Source organism: Somniosus microcephalus, unplaced genomic scaffold (assembly GCF_052327205.1).
Source record: "Somniosus microcephalus isolate GS21.2 unplaced genomic scaffold, FLI_Smic_1.0 scaffold25, whole genome shotgun sequence".
Lineage (NCBI taxonomy): Eukaryota > Metazoa > Chordata > Chondrichthyes > Squaliformes > Somniosidae > Somniosus > Somniosus microcephalus.
In genome coordinates this window covers 1199008-1217999 of record NW_028225212.1, presented here as the reverse complement: position 1 = coordinate 1217999, position 18992 = coordinate 1199008, and the positions used below count along the sequence as shown (strand labels likewise).

The window sequence follows — 18992 nt, the reverse complement described above, 5'->3', positions numbered from 1 at the left end:
AGAGTAATGATTGCAAAGAGTAATGATTGGAGAGAGTAATGACTGGAGAGAGTAATGATTGGAGAGAGTAATGATTGGAGAGAGTAATGATTCAACTGAGTAATAATTGGAGAGAGTATGATTGCATTGAGTAATGATTGGAGAAAGTAATGATTGCATTGAGTAATGATTGGAGAGAGTAATTATTGCATTGAGTAATGATTGGAGAGAGTTATGATTGCATTGAGTAATGATTGGAGTGTTTAATGATTGCAGTGTTAAATCCTTGAACGCAGCTTTCAGTCCAAAAATCTTTAGCTCCCTGTTCGGCAAACCTTGAATTGAAAATTCTCATCCTTGTGTGCAACTCCCTCCATGCCCTTGCCCCTCCCTATCTCTGTATCCTCCTCCAGCTGAACAAGCATCCGGGATCTCTGAACTCCTCCAATTTTAGGCCTTTTGTTCATTCCTGATTTCCTTCACACCACCATTGGCGGCCGTGCCTTCAGCTGTCTAGGCCCGAGGAATTCCCTCCCTAAACCTCTCTGCCTCTCTGCCTCTCCCTCCTCCTTTAAGATGCTCCCTAAAGCCAAGCATTTGGTCACCTGTCCTAATATCTCTTTCCGTGGCTCGGCGCCAGTTTGCCTGATAATGTTCCTGTGAAGCTCCCTGGGATGTTTTACTCTGTTAAAGATGCTGTATGAATGCAAGTTGCTGCTGTTGTTGATATTTAATGTAATATCTCCAAGTTTGCAGACGACACAAAACTGGGTGGGCGTGTATGCTGTGAGGAGGATGCTGAGAAACTCCAGTATAATTTGGACAGGTTGGGTGATTCGGCAGATGCATGGCAGATGAAGTATAATGTGGATAAATGCGAGATTATCCACTTTGGTGGCAAAAACAGGAAGGCAGATTATTATCTGAATGGCAATAGATTGGGAGAAGGGGAAGTGCAACGAGACCTGGGTGTCCTTGTGCACCAGTCGCTGAAGGTAAGCATGCAGGTGCAGCAGACGGTTAAGAAGGCAAATGGTATGTTGGCCTTCGTAGCGAGAGGGTTTGAGTACAGGAACAAGGATGTCTTGCTGCAGTTGTACAGGGCCTTGGTGAGACCACACCTTGAATATTGTGTGCAGTTTTGGTTGCCTTATCTGAGGAAGGATATTCTTGCCATGGAGGGAGTGCAGTGAAGATTCACCAGACTGATACCTGGGATGGCAGGAATGACGTATGAGGAGAGATTGGGTCGATTGGGCTTATACTCGCTGGAGTTTAGAAGAATGAGAGGGGATCTCATTGAAACTTATAAAATTCTAACAGGACTAGACATACTAGATGCAAGAAGGATGTTCCTGATGGCGGGGGAGTCCAGAACCAGGGGTCACAGTCTAAGGATAAGGGGTAAGCCATTTAGGACTGAGATGAGGAGGAATTTCTTCACCCAGAGAGTGGTGAACCTGTGGAATTCTCTACCACAGAAGGCAGTTGAGGCCAATTCATTAAATATATTCAAGAAGGAGTTGGATATATTTCTTAAGGCTAAAGGGATCAAGGGGTATGGGGAGAAGGCAGGGACAGGGTACTGAGTTTGGATGATCAGCCATGATCTCATTGAATTGCGGAGCAGGCTCGAGGGGCCGAATGGCCTACTCCTGCTCCTATCTTCTATGTTTCTATGTTTTGAATGAAATGTTAAACGGAGACCCTGTCTACCTGTTCATGGGGCAGGAACGATCTGGTGGAATTATTTGAAGAGCTGGAAGTTCTCCCAGTGTCTTGGACCAACATCACTCTCTCAACCAACTGGGCCAGATACGCCCCATCCTGTCGAATCACATTTGCTGTTTGTGGTACTTTGCTATGAGTAAATTGGCTGCCCCGGTTCCCACTTCAGAAACAAACCATGGTCTGTGAAACTCTTTGGGCCCTTCTGGTGCTGGGGAAGGTTCTACATAAATGTCAATCTTTCTTTTTTCGTCTGTAGTCTCAGATAACGGGTGTGGTGGGCTCCATCCTGAGGAAAACCCCTTGGTCTACCCGGCGAATGCAACGACGCCCGTGATCCTCAGTGACGGTTTAGCGCTGGTGCTAACTTTTAACGTCTGGGCCTCTAGCGCCTCGCAGATCGTGATGTCATAAAGCGCGCAGCGCCCCGTTGGGGCAGTAATGGCAGTCGCCCAGGTCGCCTTGCAAAACAGAACTGCCGGCAACCAGCTTGCACGGCATCATTGGCCCTTCCCTTTAAGCGAGGGAAGCAGCCTCTGTGATGAAAGAGCGCCGTTGACAATGTGCTCGAAATTGTTCAGCGCTCTGCCGCTACTGCCCCACCCTCGGACTTCAGCGCCCTAAGAGAAGTGGTCAGCGCTTGATTTAGTGCCCCACTTCCCTCTTGGAGTGCTAAAACTGAATTTCGCGGGAGGTGAGAATGATTAGCGCCTGGCGCTAATTTTTCAACTTTTAGGCCGAGAAATTCAGTTGTTTGCGCCAGCCGCTAGCGCCTTAGGAGGAGGAGATGTGGGGCGCTAGGCGGCTAGCGGCCGGGCGCAGCGTGATCTGCACCTCTCCCCAACTTCAGTAAAGATTTAGCGGCGGCGCAAAGCCTTTGCGCGCGCTCAGCTGCGCGCGCAGATCCTGACGTCATTTCATCGTGCAACGCCCTTTGTGCGCCCCAAACCGGAAATTCAGTGGCGCCGGCCTATTGTGCGCCTAGCGCCCCTAGCGACTGGTAGAGGGGAACGGTTCCCAGTCGCTGCGGGGCGCGGGGGGCGCAAATTAAAGGGCACTCCTCCTGCAGTAGAAAAGGCAGCCATTTTGCAAAACTCCTTCTTTGGGAGAAACGGATCTTTGCAGAGAGACAAAGGTAGAGAGCTTTCTGGTTTGGCTCAACACTCGCACAGGTACTTGTGGCTTCAGGCCACAGCTTTGCACTTGTCTTTAACTTCAGAGCCAAATCATTGATTGGAAACATATAATGGGGGCTGCAATGGGTGCAAATGTTGGCCTTCTCCATTGCATTCAAAGGGCTCAGAGATGCCGTGAGAGAGTGGCAGTCATGGCCAGACGGAAAGGGGGCAAAAGGCGTCGGCAAATGAGGCCTTACCCACCCAGGGTGTACCGCCAGCAGTTCTCATATCTGAACATGTCTGACGAGCAGTGTGTTCGGAGACTGCGATTCCGAAGGACGGTGGTCACTGAGATCTGCCACCTGCTTCGCGGAGATCTGCAGCCACATCTGAGGAGCAGGACGTCTCTGTCGGTGACAGTGAAGGTGACGGTGTCTCTCAACTTCTATGCCACCGGCTCCTTCCAATCCGCTACTGGGGACATTTCCAACATCTCCCAGTTTGCCGTACATTGCTGCATCCGCCAGGTGACCAATGCCCTTTTCAGAAGGAGACGTCAGTTCATCTCCTTCTCCATGGCGTGCAATGGGCTTTGCAGCATTAGCGGGCTTCCCCATGGTGCAGGGCGCCATTGACTGCACGCATGTGGCTTTGCGGGCACCTCTAGAGAATGCCGAGGATTACTGCAACCGGAAGGGCTACCATTCGCTCAACGTGCAGTTGGTGTGTGACCACAGGCAGCTCATCCTAGCTGTCAATGCCCGCTTTCCAGGCAGCAGCCACGATGCCTTCATCCTGCGCCAGACTTCTGTGGCAGACATGTTCCAGGCCCAGCCTCACCCACGAGGATGGCTTCTCGGGGACAAAGGCTATCCTTTGTGCACCTGGCTGATGACCCCGCTCTGTGTGCCCAGCACCCCTGCTGAAGAGGGATACAATGACAGCCATCAAGCAACCAGGAACATCATTGAGCAAACAATCGGCGTCCTGAAGCAATGGTTCCGCTGTCTGGATCGTTCCGGAGGAGCCCTACAGTTTTCGCCTGACCATTTCGTGGTCGTGTGCTGCATGCTGCACAACCTGGTTATCCGCAGGACTCAGCCACTGCCACCAGACATTGGAGGACCACCAGAGGAGGAGGAGGAGGAGGAGGAGGACCAGCACAGGAGGGAGGCAGAAAGTGCAAGGGCCGCCCGTCGGCGGCTTATTGAACGTCGGTTCTAGGCCCCCTCTCAGGGAATGGCTTGTGCCACAAGATGAATGTCGCCGCTCCACAAGCCCTCAGCCGAGCAGGGCAACCAGGACTTCCAAAAGAAAGCATGGACAGTGCGATTTAAGAACATTTATTACTTTGATACCTCTGTCCTTCCCACATAACAAACTAATGGAGAGAAGCCCCCCCAAAAAACACAAATCGACCAGTCTCGGCCTTTCAAAAAACACAAATCGACCAGTCTCGGCCTTTCAAAAAACACAAATCGACCAGTCTCGGCCTTTCAAAAAACACAAATCGACCAGTCTCGGCCTTTACATGTGAAACAAAACATTTGGGCACACCTTCTACTTTTTGCCCTGCGAGGGTGATGCCTTTCGCATCCGTGACTGGCCCCTGCCCGCCCTGCAGCTCCTCCTCAATGGGACCCCAGTGGCTGCAGCAAGGCTGGGGGAAGGCTGCTGAGGGTCAGATGGCGAGACGGCAGATGCCCTTGGGGGTCGGCCTGGACCAGCTCTGGCCCTGGAGGGGCCGGCTGCTGACTGCTCCAACTCTGCTTGTGCGGCAGCAGCCTGTCCAGCGGCTGGTGGCAGCTGCAATGGAGGAGTGGCAGTGTTGGCTGCAGGAATGCTGCCAACCTGACAGATCACAGGTACTCCCTGGTCGCCTGAGACATTGGCACTCGCACGGGCCAGAACTGCAGCATGCGCAGCAATCTGCTGAAGCACAGACTGCTGGGCTGCTGCGGCGCGGCGAGTGCCCTGGCGATGCCTGGCCGATCCAGCGAGGGTGGCAGCAGTTAGTGCCCGTGTGGCCCTGGTCTGTGTCCGCATGACACCAGCCAGTGAATGGACGGCACGACTGAGCACTTGGCTAGAAGCCGCCTGTGCTGCCCCGAATTCCTGCACACTCCTTGACAGTGACTCTATGGAGTCAGGCATCCTTGCCACTGCAGCCATGAGCTCAGTGTGCCTGCGCTCAGCCTGGGCGGCCATTTCCTCTAGGAGCCGCACCTCCTCTGCGCTCACCGTAGCAGGACTGGAGGCCGCACTCACCCTCCGGGGAGAAGTCCGCCGAGCTTCCCCAGCCCTCCCGCGTTGCTGCAGGTCGCTGGGCCCTGGAGCTTCACTCTCCTCCAACCCTTCCCCCCGGCTCCCCTCCAGGGAAGACGTGTCCCCATCATCGCCATGGGCTGCCTCGGCTGAGGGTGGCACTGATGGTCCGGCTTCCTCTTCCTCTTCCTCCTCCTCGCCCTCCGATTCACTCACAGTGCCAGGTTGAGGGCCCGCCTCCTCACCTGGCGATTCAGCATCTGAAAGCAGGGAGGCACAAGAGTTGCTTTAGAGTGAGGACAGGGCGGCAGTGAGGGAGGCATGAGTGCTGCTATGCACTGCATTGGTCCGACAGTGGCAAAGGATGCTGTTCTGAGGCGCAAGTGGAAAGAGAGAGGTAAAAAAGGTGATGCCCTTACCATTGGGGCCCAGAACAGGGTCGGCATCTCCACTGGCGACGGGGCCAATCAGCCGGCCTGACATAATGCGCTCCACACGCTGGTCCAGGTCGGAGAGCTCTTTGAGGTCAGGATGGCCTCCCCCGGTCTCACGCTGCTGCCTTCAGTTGTGCGCCACCTTGGCCTGCAAGAGAAAGGGCGGTGTGAAGCCCTGATCTTGTCTGCACTACCTCCCATGGTGGACTAGCCCTGACAGTGTGAAGCCCTAATCTTAGCTGTACTGCCTCCCATGGTCGAATAGCTTGTACAGTGTGTAAAGTGCTGAATGTGCAAGTGATTTTCATGACAGTCCCATAGCTGCTGGATGAGGGCTGGGCATTAGGACTTGCAGGTCCCTTTGCCCATAAACTGAGGTGCACATGCAGGGATGAGGAGGACACTGGAAAGGGTACTCACCCTGACAACCCAAGTGAGGTCGTTGAACTTTTTCCGGCATTGCACAGGAGTCCTGGCAACCACGCTGTTGGAGGTCACCCTGTTTGACACCTCCCTCCAGGCTTTCCGATAGGCACTGGGCAGCAGCCTCCTGCCACCTTCAGGGAACAGAACATGGCGCCTGCGCTCCACTGCGCCAACCAGCACCCTCAGGTCACCGTCGCTGAAGCGCTGCGCTCTCTCCCTGGCCTTCTCCATAGTCCTGGGCGTTACACAGATCAAGCAGCAGTGGTCAGGCCTTGCTTCAGGGCTGCAGTGTGCAGGGCGTGGCAGGCAAACAAATCCACCCTCCCCCTTTAAGAGCTCACCGGCGCCAGAGTGTCTGCCGTCAATCAGCAACTCGCCGCAGCTGTGCTGCGCCCGCCCTCGGGGGTTTCGCCCCGGGCCGCCGGCTTAGCGCCTAATGATAGTCGTGCATCGCCTGTTTTAGCGCAGCAGCAACCTCTTGGGGCGATGCCATTGAATATCGGCGAAGGTGGCGCGAAGTTGCGCCGGGCGCAAACTTTAGCGGCCGCCCGGCTGTAGCGCCCCAAACGTGGCTATACTGAATTTCTAGGCCTTAAAGTTTTAGCCCCCCAAACGGGGCTATACCGTCTCTCCCCCTAAGAGTTGTAGTTCAGTGTTGTGAAATTCAAGATGACAGATGTTGGGAAATATTTCTTTACACAGATGGGGATTAACAGCTGGAGCAGGTTACCAAGGAACTATTTATAAAACAGTTTGATGCTGCAGTGGGAAGCCAGTAAGGTTGATATTCTGGAAGAATGAGACCAAATGGTCCCATAGAATCATGGGAACAGGAGGAGGCCATTCAGCCCCTCCAGCCTGTTCTGCCATTTAATGAGATCATGGCTGATCTGTATCTTAACTCCATTTACCCACCTTTATTACATATCCCTTAATACCCTTACCCAACAAAAATGTATCAATCTCAGTTTTGAAATTTGCAATTGACCCCCAGCCTCAACAGCTTTGTGAGGGAGAGAGTTCCAGATTTCCACCACCCTTTGTGTGAAGAAGTGCTTCCTGACATCACCCCTGAATGGCCTGGCTCGAATTTTAAGGTTACGCCCCCTTGTTCTGGACTCCCTCCACCAGGGGGAATAGGGCTAGAAATTGGGTACCTTAGCGCCTCCGGGTAGTGCCTCCGCTGGGCACTAACGGCTTACCGCCCGCACGCGGTGATGTTAGCGCCACCGGCGAAATTCACCTGGCAGTTTGCGGCGGCGCTAACCACTATCGCCACACCCGCCTGCGGTCGCAGATCGTGACATCATCCAGCCACGCATCGCCCCGGTAGCGCCCTGGACCGGAAATTCATTCTCGCCCCCTGCCTCAGTGCCAGCCGTTAGCAACGGTAGAAGAGACGGTTTGCAGTCGGTTGAAAGCTGCAGGAGCGATAGTTCAAGGTGCTGCCTTGTCAGTTTGACAGAAGCAGGCGGGCGTTTTGACCCATTTTTCTACTTGAATAAGTTTTGTGCCTGAAAAATATTTATCACTTTAATTCGGGTTACATTTGATACTGCAACATTTCCAACACTTAATGGGGGCTGAACTGGCACGGGACCTCGCCCTCCAGTGTCACCGTCGGAGACAGCGGAGGCAGAGAGAAAGATTGGAACATGTGGCCAGAGGGAGGAGGGCCAACAGGGCTCACCACAGAAGACCTTATCCTCCCAGGGTATTCCGGGAGCACTTCTCCTACATTAATCTCTCAGAGGAGCAGTGCCTTAGAAGGCTCTGCTTCAGCAAGGAGGTGGTCACAGAGCTCCGCCACCTCCTGCAGCCAGACCTCCAGCCTCAGTTTAGGACCAGGACGTCTCTCTCAGTGGCAGGGAAGGTCACAGTCGCTCTCAATGTCTACGCCGGTGGCTCCTTCCAGGCTTCAATAGGGGACATTGCAGTTCGCCGTCCATTGCTGCATCCGGGAGATGACAGACGCTCTGTACAGAAGGAGAAGGGAGTGCATCTCATTCCCCATGACCAGAGAGAAACAGGATGTGGCTTTGCAAGGATAGTGGGCTTCCCCATGGTTCAGGACGCCATTGACTGCACCCATGTGGCATTGTGGGCACCTCATCACAATGCAAAGGTCTTCTGTAACCACAAAGGCTACCACTCTCTGAACGTTCAGTTGGTGTGCGACCACAGACAGCGCATCCTCGCTGTCAATGCCCGCTATCCTGGCAGCAGCCACGATGCATTCATCCTGCGTGAGGCCGGAGTCCCACCACATGAAGCTCGCGGCTGGCTGCTCGGAGACAAGGATTATCCACTCGCCACCTGGCTGATGACACCCCTCCGCAACCCCAGCACTCCTGCTCAGCACGCATACAATGAGAGCCATACCACCACCAGGAACCTGATCGAACAGACTATCGGCGTGCTAAAGCAACAGTTCCGCTGCCTTGACTGCTCTGGAGGAGCCCTGCAGTATTCCCCTGATCAAGTCTCCCTTTTCATTGTTGTGTGCTGCATGCTGCACAACCTGGCCATTCTGAGGGCCCAGCCATTGCCACCAGGGATTGCAGGTCCACCTCAGGAGGAGGAAGAGGGAGAGGAGGAGGAAAAGGAGGTGGAGGATGAAGAGGAGGAGAAGCAGCACCAATGTAGGAGGGAGCCACTCAATGTTGCTTCTGCAAGGGCCGTTCGTGATCGCCTCATTAGACAGCGCTTCCAATAAATGAGAGAGCACATGGCCTTTGACCAGAACAACCACATCATTACAGCCAGCTCGCAGCCCCTATCACCGGGAAAAGCTCAAATGAGAAACATCATAAAATGTGCTACATCAAAATAAGCATTTATTATTCTGCACAACTTTCTCTTATCAAACACAACCAATAATAAACAAACACAACAATTTATCGACAAACACAACTGGTTCGCAGCAAACAGAACTATTTCTTACCAAACTGAGCAATATATTTACAAACACATCACCTTTTGTATTCACACTCCCCCCATTTGCTATTAACATTTTATTTACTGAGCCTTCCTCAATGATTTCCCTCCCCTTTGCAATTCCCCCCTCCCAACCCTACTGCTCCTCCGTAATGTGGCCCCAGTGGCTGCAGCAAGGCTGGTGAAAGGCTGCTGAGTCTGGGATCCAGAGACTGCAGATGGCCTTGCAGGACGCCCTCGACCAGCTCTGGGCCTGGAGGGCCCGGCTGCAGACTGCACCACCTCAGCATGGGCGGCAGCAGTCTGGGCTGGCTGGGTTACAGGCTGCGGCAAGTGCAATGGCGGAGTGGCAGTGGTGAGAGCAGGAATGCTGTCATCCTGAGAGAGGGCAGGGCCTTCCTGCTCGACCGAGACACTGCTACACACCCAGGGCAGAACCTGAGCATCTGGCGCAATCTGCTCGAGCACAGATTGCTGGCCTGCTGTGGCACCGTGAGATCCCCGGTGGACAGTGGTCGACCCAGCGATGATGGCAGCAGTCAGCGCTTGCGTGGCATCAATCTGAGACTGCATGAGAGCAGTCTGAGACTGGATGCCACCAACCACTGACTCCATTACAGAACTAAGCCGTTGCATTGCCTCGGCCTGTGTGGCAATAGCTGCTGCCACCTCACCCATGACACGCAGCATGAGGTCTGAGTCCCCACGGTCTCTCTGCGAGGCAACCATCCTCTGCAAACTGCTAAGGATGGGCTCAAAGGTTTGCACAGAGATGAGAGCAATGCTGGAGGCAGACTCCTCCAGGCTCCTAGCCGGTGCATCCATGCTCTTGGGCACCCTTGCCATTGCACCCATGAGCTCGGTGTGCATGCTCATCGCCCGTGTGGTCATTGCCTCCACATCGAGGTCCTCATCTGAGTCCTGTGCAGCAGAACTCGCGTGTACTCACCCACCGGGGAGATGGCCCCTGATCTTCCCTTTCCCCGTGGCGTTGCTGCAGCCCGCTGGGTCCCGGAGCTTCACCCACATCAGACTCATTTCCTCGGCTCCCCTCCAGCGACCATGTGGCCCCATTATTGAACTTCTCGCCCTCGGGAGACACAGGCAGTGAGGCTCTGGCTTGTTCCTCCTCCTCTCCTGTGTCGCTGTCACTGGGAGGCCGAGCGACAGGCTGGTCAGATGGTGACTGATTATCTGAAATTATAAAGACACAAGAGTGAGTTTAATGTCAGGGGAGGGGTGCAGAAATGGAGCAAGGAATGGAGACAGTATACTTAGATGGAACGTGGGAAGGGCTTGTGGTGTGAGGGGGAAGTGGTATGAGAGAAGGGGGAGTGGTGATGAACATACCGTTGTTGAAGTCCTGCGGCAATGGCCTCCTGCCAGTGTCCGGGAAGAGCACTGCCCGTCGGCGTTCCACAGCTGCGACCAGAGCCTCCAAAGCCTGGTCGGTGAACCGGCGAGCTCTCTCCCTGGGCCTCTGATCAGCCATGAGATTTCTCAATGATGGTTTGCAGCTTCTTGCAGGCCCAGGTCACAAGCAGCAATGATCAGGGTGAAGCTGTGCAGCATCATTGAACCGCCCCTTTAAGAACTGGAAGGTGCCAGTCTGTCTGAGTACTTGTATTTGACAGCGCCGGAACTGGAGTAGCGCTCTGCGGTAGCGTCCCGCTCCCCGACATTAGCGCTCTAAGAGGAGTGTGTAGTGCTTGATTTAGCGCTCCACTTCCCTCTTGGGGCATAAAACTGAATTTCGCGGCCGCTAAAGTTAGCGCCCAAAATGGTCGCTACCGAATGTTTCCCCCATAGTATCTCTCGATCTACCCAATCAAATCCTTCAATCATCTTAAACACTCAATTAGATCACCCCTTAATCTTCTCTACCCAAGGGAATCCAAGCTCAGTTTATACAACCTGTCCTCATAATTTAACCCTTTAAGCCCCGGTATCATTCCGGTGAATCTGTCCTGCTCCCCCTCCGAGGCCAATCTATCCTTCCTGAGGTCCGGTGCCCAGAACTGAACACAGCGCTCCCGATGGGGTCTAACCAGAGCTTTCTATAACTGTAACATAACTTCCTCCCCTTTGCCTTCCAGCCCCTTGAGGCCAACATTCCATTGGCCTTTTAAATTATTTTTTGACCTAGTTTACACTCGTTTAGTGATTTCTGTATTTGGAGCCCTAACTCTCTCTGCTGCTCCACAGTGCTTACCTCCTCGCCATTTAGAAAATACTCTGATCTAACTTTCTTAGGTCCAAAGTGGATGACCTCACCCTTCCCCACATTAAACTCCATCTGCCACAGCTTTGCCCACTCACTGAATCGATCAATGTTCCTTTGCAACTTTCTGCTCCCAGCTACACTACTCACTGTGGCACCTAACTTAGTGCGGTCAGCAAACTTGGATACACGGCTCTCTGTTCCTTCATCCAAGTCATTGATACATATAGTGAAAAGCTGAGGCCTCAGTACAGATCCCTGGGGGACATCACTAGTCACATCCACCAATGTGAATACTTATGCCTTATCCCTACTCTCTGTCTCTACCTCCTAACCCATTCCCTACCCATGTCAATAGGTTGCCTCCAATTCCATGGGCTTTCGTTTTTGCTAAGTCTCTTTTGTGGAACTTTCTCAAATGCCTCCTGGAAGTCCATATAAATAACATCATAAGAACATAAGAACATAAGAAATAGGAGCAGGAGTAGGCCATTCGGCCCTTCGAACCGGCCTTATCGCCACATCCCTTGATGCCCTTACTAGTCAGAAATCTATCGACTTCTGTTTTGAATATACCCAATGACTGAGCCTCCACAGCCCTCTGGGGTAGAGAATCCCAAAGATTCACCACCCTCTGTGTGAAGAAATTTCTTCTCATCTCAGTCCTGAATGGCCTACCCTTTATCTTGAGGCTGTGGCCCCTGGTTCTAGACTCCCCAGCCAAGGGAAACATTCTCCCAGCATCCACCCTATCAAGCCCTGTAATAATTTAGTATGCTTGAATGAGATCCCCTCTCATTCTTCTGAATTCAAGAGAATACAAGCCTAGTTTACTCAATCTCTTCCCTTACGACAGTCCCGCCATCCCAGGAATCAATCTCGTGAACCTTCGTTGCCTCTATGGCAAGTATATCCTTCCTTAGGTAAGGAGACCAAAATTGTACACAGTACTCCAGGTGTGGTCTCACCAAGGCCCTATATAATTGGAGTAAGACTTCTTTACTCCTGTACTCAAATCCTCTTGTAATGAAGGCCAGCGTACCATTTGCCTTCCTAATGGCTTGCTGCACCTGCACATTCACTTTCAGTGACTCATGGACATCCATAGACACTCACCAGTACCTTCACCACACGGACTGCAGCGGTTCAAGAAGGCGGCTCACCACCACCTTCGCAAGGGCAAATAGGGATGGGCAATAAATGCTGGCCTTGCCAGTGTCGCCCACATCCCATGAATGGATTTTTTTTTAAACTCCCTTATCTACCATGTTAGTGACCTCCTCAAAAAATTCAACTCAGTTAGTTAGGCATGATTTACCCATTACAAATCCATGGAAACCCAGTGCACACCTTCAAACCTGTCTTTGATCTGTGGGCACATATTTATATCTGTGCATATGTGTTAACCGCACTTATTACTAGTGCTAAGTAATAAGTACCCTATGGCATTGCTCATGAACAGTCTGGGATCAAAAGTCACGGGTGTCATGTTTAGCTGCCAAGGTGTTTAGTCTGTCCTGTCCCCTTAATGTCATTGCTCAACTTCTCCCATGGGGGAATCAGCTAAATAGAAACATCTTAAATTAGAAGTTAATTGCCTAGCTGAGGGAAGTTTAAGGGGGAGAAATTCGGTATCGCCCCGTTTGGGACGCTAGTAGTGGCAGTGCGCAAAGTTTAGCGCCAGGCGCAAATTACCGCCACCTCCAGCGATATTGGGTACCTGCGCCCCTGAAGGTGATTGCGGCGCTAAATCAGGCGCTGCACGACAGTCTTAAGGCGCTAACCCGGCGGCGCGACGCAATATCTCCGCGGGCGGGCGCAGCGCAGGTGCTGTCAATTATCGAGTGCGGCCAGACACGCTGGCGCCGGACAGCTCTTAAAGGGGCGGATCGATCATCATCTCCAGCCGCACCCTGCGCATCGGAGGCCTCAAACTCGGCGGTAACCTACCTGTGGCGTCGACAACTGCCTGAACATGGAGAGAGCCAGGGAGAGAGCGCAGCGCTTCAGTGAGGGGGCATTGGATGCTCTGGTTGGCGCGGTGGAGCGCAGGCGATCTGTACTCTACCCAGAGAATGGCAGGAGGCCTCAGCACAGCGACTATCGCAGAGCTTGGAGGGAGGTTTCCAACAGAGTCACCTCCAGCAGCATGGCTCCCAGGACTCCTGTGCAATGCAGGAAGAAGTTCAATGACCTCACTTGGGTCGTCAGGGTGAGTGCCTTTTTCAGAATCACCTTCATCCCTCCATCTGGACCTCACTTTATGGCTAGAGGGTGTGCAAAGCCCCAATGGCCAGCTGTCATCCAGCACCCATGGCCCTTTCTGGAAACACACACGCACATTCAGCTCTGTGCATAATGTAAGGGCTAATCGACCATAGGAGGCATGTCATCCCAGGTCAAGGCAGCCTAATGTAAGGGCTAATCGACCATGGGAGGCATGTCATCCCAGATCAGGGCAGCATAATGTAAGGGCTAATCGACCATGGGAGGCATGTCATCCCAGATCAGGGCAGCATAATGTAAGGGCTCCTGGACCATGGGAGGCATGTCATCCCAGATCAGGGCATCATAATGTAAGGGCTAATCGACCATGGGAGACATGTCATCCCAGATCAGGGCAGCACAATGTAAGGGCTAATCGACCATGGGAGGCATGTCATCCCAGATCAGGGCAGCATAATGTAAGGGCTAATCGACCATGGGAGGCATGTCATCCCAGATCAGGGCAGCATAATCTAAGGGCTAATCGACCATGGGAGGCATGTCATCCCAGATCAGGGCTGCAGGTTTCCTCACACCCCGTCCTTTCTCTTGCAGACCAAGCTGGCCCATAATAGAAGGCAACAGCGTCAGACCGGAGGAGGCCGGCCTCACCTGCAGACCCTCACAGACCTGGCGGAGCGAGTCCATCGGATTGTGGCAAGCCAGATGATTGGCCCCGTCGCCTCTGGAGATGCCGACCCCATTGTGGACAGCAATGGTAAGGTCATCACCTTTTTGACCTCTCTCCTTCCACTTGTTCCCCACACCAGCATGCTTTTTCACTCTCAAGCCAACTCAGAGCATTGCAGCACTCATGCATCCCTTGCTGCCACCCTGTCCTTTCGCTAAAGCCACTCTTGAACCTCCCTGCTTTCAGATGCTGCATCACCAGCTCGGGAGGCGGGCCCTCAAGCTGCCAGTGCGAGTGACTCTGGAGGTGACGAGGAGGAGGAAGCCGGACCACCCGTGCCACCCTCAGGTGAGCCAGCCCATGTCCAGACTGGGGAGACGCCTTCCCTGGAAGGGAGCAGGGGGGGAATGGTCTGAGGAGGATGCAGCTCCAGGACCCAGCGGCCTGCAGCAATGTGAGGGGGGTAGGGAAGCTCGGGGGCATGCGTCTCCCCGGAGGGTGAGTCGGGCCGCGAGTGCTGCTGCACAGAATGCAGATGAGGTGCGTGCCCTCGCAGAAATGAGCGCCCAGGCTGGGCAGAGGCACACTGAGCTCATGGCTGCAGTGGCAAGGATGCCCGATTGCATTGAGACACTGGCAAGGAGTGTCCAGGAGTTTGGCGCAGCACAGGCAAGGAGTGTGCAGGACTTCGGCGCAGCACTGGCAAGGATTGTCCAGGACTTCGGCGAAGCACAGGCACCTGCCACGCAAGTGCTGAGTGCTGCCACGCAGTCAATGGCTGGTCTCATGCAGACGTAGATTGAGGCCACGCGAGCACTGACTGCTGCCACCCTCGCTGGATCGGGCAGGATTCCCCGGGGCCCTCGCCGCACCACAGCAGGCCAGCAATCTGTGCACCAGCCGATTGCTGCGCATGCTGCGGTGCTGCCCCGTCAGAGTGCCAGTGTGTCGGTCGACCAGGGAGCTGCTGTCCGCTCTCAGGATGACAGCATTCCTGATGCCACCACTGGCACTTCTCCACTGCAGCTGCCACCACCTGTAGGACAGACTGGTGCCACCCATGCAGAGTTGGAACAGTCAGCAGCCGGGCCCTCCAGGCCCAGAGCTGGTGCAGGCCGTACCTCAAGGGCATCTGCGTTCTCAGTTTCGGACAGTCAGCAGGCCCCCCCTAGCCTTGCTGCAGCCACTGTGGTCCCATTACAGAGGAGCTGCAGGGCGGGAAAGGGGCAATTCCGCAAGGGCAGCAGATCACCATTGAGGTTCAAAAAGTAGGAGGTGTTGCTAAATTATGTTATTTCTTTCATTCAAGGCCGAGGATGCTGGTCTGAATGTTGGTTATGTTTTGGACATTGTCTCCAGGGTGTGAGAGCCAGTTATGTTTTGGACATTGTCTCCAGGGTGTGACAGCCAGTTATGTGGCAGTCTGTTTGTTTTGGTGTTTGTTTCCATTGCTTTGTCATGCGGGAAGGATACACAGTTTGTTAAATAAAGAAGTTTATTTATTCACAATGTCCATGTCTGTTCTTTGCACAAATTGTTGCCTTGACCGGCTTAGGGGTAGCAGAACAGTTCCATTCATGTTCTTGGAATGGCAGAAAGCATTCCCTCAGAGGGGCCTAGAAGCGACTTGCTATAAGCCTCTGACGGACGGCCCTTGCAGTTTGTGCCTCCCTCCCATCTTGGTGCTGCTCCTCCCCCTCCTCCTCCTCCTCCTCCTCTGCTGGTGCTTCAATGTCTGGTGGCATTGGCTGGGTCCTGAGGATTGCCAGGTTATGCAGCATGCAACACACAACCACGAAGTGGGAGACTCGCTCAGGTGAGTACTGAAGGGCTCCTCCGGAATGGTCCAGACAGCAGAACCGTTGCTTCAGCACGCTGATTGTGTGCTCCACGATGTTCCTGGTCGCTTGATGGCTCTCGTTGTATCGTTCTTCAGCAGGGGTGCTGGGCGAACGGAGCGGGGTCAGCAGCCAGGGGCACAGAGGATAACCCTTGTCCCCGAGAAACCAGCCTCCTGGGTGAGCCGGGGCTTTGAAAAGGTCTGCCACAGAAGTCTGGCGCAGGATGAAGGCGTCGTGGCTGCTGCCTGGAAAGTGGGCATTGACAGCGAGTATCAGCTGTCGGTGGTCACAGACCAGCTGCACATTCAAAGAATGGAACCCCTTTCGGTTGCGGAAATCCTCCGCATTCTCTAGAGGTGCCCGCAAAGCCATATGCGTGCAGTCAATGGCGCCCTACACCATGGGGAAGCCTGCTATCCTTGCGAAGCCCTCTGCGCGCTCTCGCTGCTTGTCCGGGGTCATTGGAAGGAGATGTACTGCTGTCTCCTTTTAAAGAGGGCATTAGTCACTTGACAGATGCAGCAATGCACCGCGAACTGTGAGATGTTGGCAATGTCCCCAGCAGCGGCCTGAAAGGAGCCGCTGGCATAGAAGTTTAGAGCCACAGTGATCTTCACAGCCACCGACAGAGATGTCCTGCACCTTAGTTGAGGCTGCAGATCTGGCTGAAGCAGGTGGCAGAGCTCAGTGACCACCTCCTTACTGAAGCGCAGCCTTCGGAAACACTGCTCCTCCGACATGTTGATACACGAAAACTGTTGGCGGAAAACCCTGGCAGCGTAAGGTCTCGTGTGCCGACGTCTGTTGGCCCTCCTCCATCTGGCCATGCCTGCCACTCTATCCCTGCGTCTCTGTGCCCTGTCAATATGATTGAGAAGGACGACGTTCCCATCCAATGCAGCCCCCATAGTAAGTGCGCACTGAAAGTTATGCCAGTTGAGAAGCTTACCAACTGCAAAGTAATGTTCAGAAGGCTAAAGTTCCTCAGCCAGCGCTGGCTCACTGCAGAAATGGCTCTCCGTTTGTCTCTGAGCAACTCTCTCTCTCACAGAAGGTGTGGTCCAAAAATGGCTACCACTAATAATCCTGGAAGAGTCCCCTTTGAACAGCGCCCCCCCCAGCCCGACACGACTGGGAAACGTTCCAGGTAACCTGTCGTTGGTAGCGACAGGCGGAACAGAGGGGGGCGCCACTGAATTTCCGGTCCGGGGTGCCCCAAGAGCGTTGCACACTGAAATGACGTCATGATCTGCGTGCGCCGGTGAGCGGGCGCTACGGTTTAGCGCCGGCGCTAAATGTCCGCTCAATTTGGGAAGAGGTGCAGGGTTCGCTGCGCCCGGGCGCTAGTTGGTTAGCGCCCCACTTCTCGACCTCTTTAGGCGCTAATGGGTGGCGCAACCAACCGAATTTTTCCCCCTAAGTCTCCAAAGATGGGAGCACAAAATCCAGGCTGACACTCCCAGTGCAGTGCTGAGGGAGTGCTGCACTGCCGTCTTTCAGATGAGATGTTAAACGGAGGCCCCATCTGCTCTCTCGGATGGATGTAAAAGATCCCATGGTGCTATTTTGAAGAAGAGCGGTAGAGTTCTCCCTGGTGCATTCCGAAAACAGATGATCTGGTCATTATCACATTGCTGTTTGTGGGAGCTTGCTGTGCGCAAATTGGCTGCCGCGTTTCCTACATTGCAACAGTGACTACACTTCAAAAGGTACTTCATTGATTGTAAAGCGCTTTGGGAGGTATAAATGCAAGTCTTTCTTTTCTTTTAGATTAGCAGGCGCTTAGAATAATCTGGCTCCTCCCTCGAAGCAAGGCCAGATTATCCTGGTCAGAAGAAACCAGCAGGGAATGACTGGCTTTTTAAAAATCATACTTAACGATTGATCATTCATGATTTATTGCTGTTGTATGAATATGATGAAGTCTGAGCCACTCAGGTTCAAGGGCGACACGTACTTTGCACTGTCAGACTGTCAAATTGAGGCGAGACTTCACGAATAGCTAGAAAGGAGTGCTTTCCGCACGCACTGATCTCTACCTGTTTATTATTCTTTCTAGAGAGCTCAAGCGAGCCAACAGGATTCCGAACACTCCGATAGCTACGACAACGAATGGTTAAATAACGGCAGTGAGACGTGGAGTCCTGACAGCACGGTTTCGGTCTCAATTGAATACGACCAAATACAGCCGCGAAGTAACAGTTACCAGAATTATGTTCACATGGAAAATCAGCATTAGTTTCCTTGCCCAGATAGTCTAGTAAAGAGTGCCCTCTGCCAATCAAAAAATAAAACTTCAAATGATTTTTCAATGTGACAAATGCCTTGCATCTTTGCCACAAAATAAACTGTCATTAAATCCTCAACTCTAAGCATCATTTTATTTTATAATAAAGCAGCGTGAGAAGGTACATCTCTAACGCGGATCGAATGAAAGCAATTTTAAAGTATATATTGTGCAAAAATATGCCAGGCCTGAAAACAAACCGGTGGGTGGCCAGGTAATGTTAGAGTGGAGCAGAGAGGAATTCAAACATTTGGGAGTCTTTCAGTAAAACAAAATGGGCAGTTTCATGCAATTGAGTTTCAGCGTTTATCAAATCGTTTTCCGAAATTGACCTCCTGAACACTCCAAAACTTTGGGAAGGTTTGGAGAGAAAGCTTTGATCTGTTATCCAGTTTTTGTCAGTGTTAAAATCTGAAATGCACTCTGTGTATTCTGTATTATTAATAAAACTGTTTGAAAATCTATCAGGTCTGTTGGGTTGAATAATCTTCCCTAGGGTCCACGTTCCAAGTTGCCTTGGGCAAGGTTACTGCCCCGAAAGGCAATCATGGCCGCATGATATGTTTCTCCAGTATTGATGGCACTGATTCTGGCTGGGATATGGTGCTGTCAGTGCCGGCAATCCCCTGGTAGCTCATCCAAGTGTGAGAGCCCAGACAGTGAATGTTGGCAATGATAATACCGTGCCGATTATTGCTCCAATTATACCGTGCCAATTACTGCACCGATTATACCGTGCCGATTATTGCTCCAATTATACCGTGCCAATTACTGCACCAATTATACCGTGCCAATTACTGCACCAAATATACCGTGCCAGTTACTGTACCAATTATACTGTGCCAATTACTGCACCAATT

At 52.9% G+C, this 18992-nt stretch overlaps 1 protein-coding gene across 1 annotated transcript in view; it reads left to right on the top strand.

The window, feature by feature from the left end:
- LOC147083900 (homeodomain-interacting protein kinase 4-like) overlaps nt 1-18596 on the top strand; it is a 51749-nt gene extending 33153 nt beyond the window's left edge. Inside the window, exon 3 of the mRNA XM_085980063.1 lies at nt 17905-18596. Coding sequence (XP_085836189.1) covers nt 17905-18084 — 180 coding nt within the window. The 3' untranslated portion in view covers nt 18085-18596. The remainder of the gene's footprint in view (nt 1-17904) is intronic.
- The last annotated feature ends 396 nt before the right edge of the window (nt 18597-18992 follow it).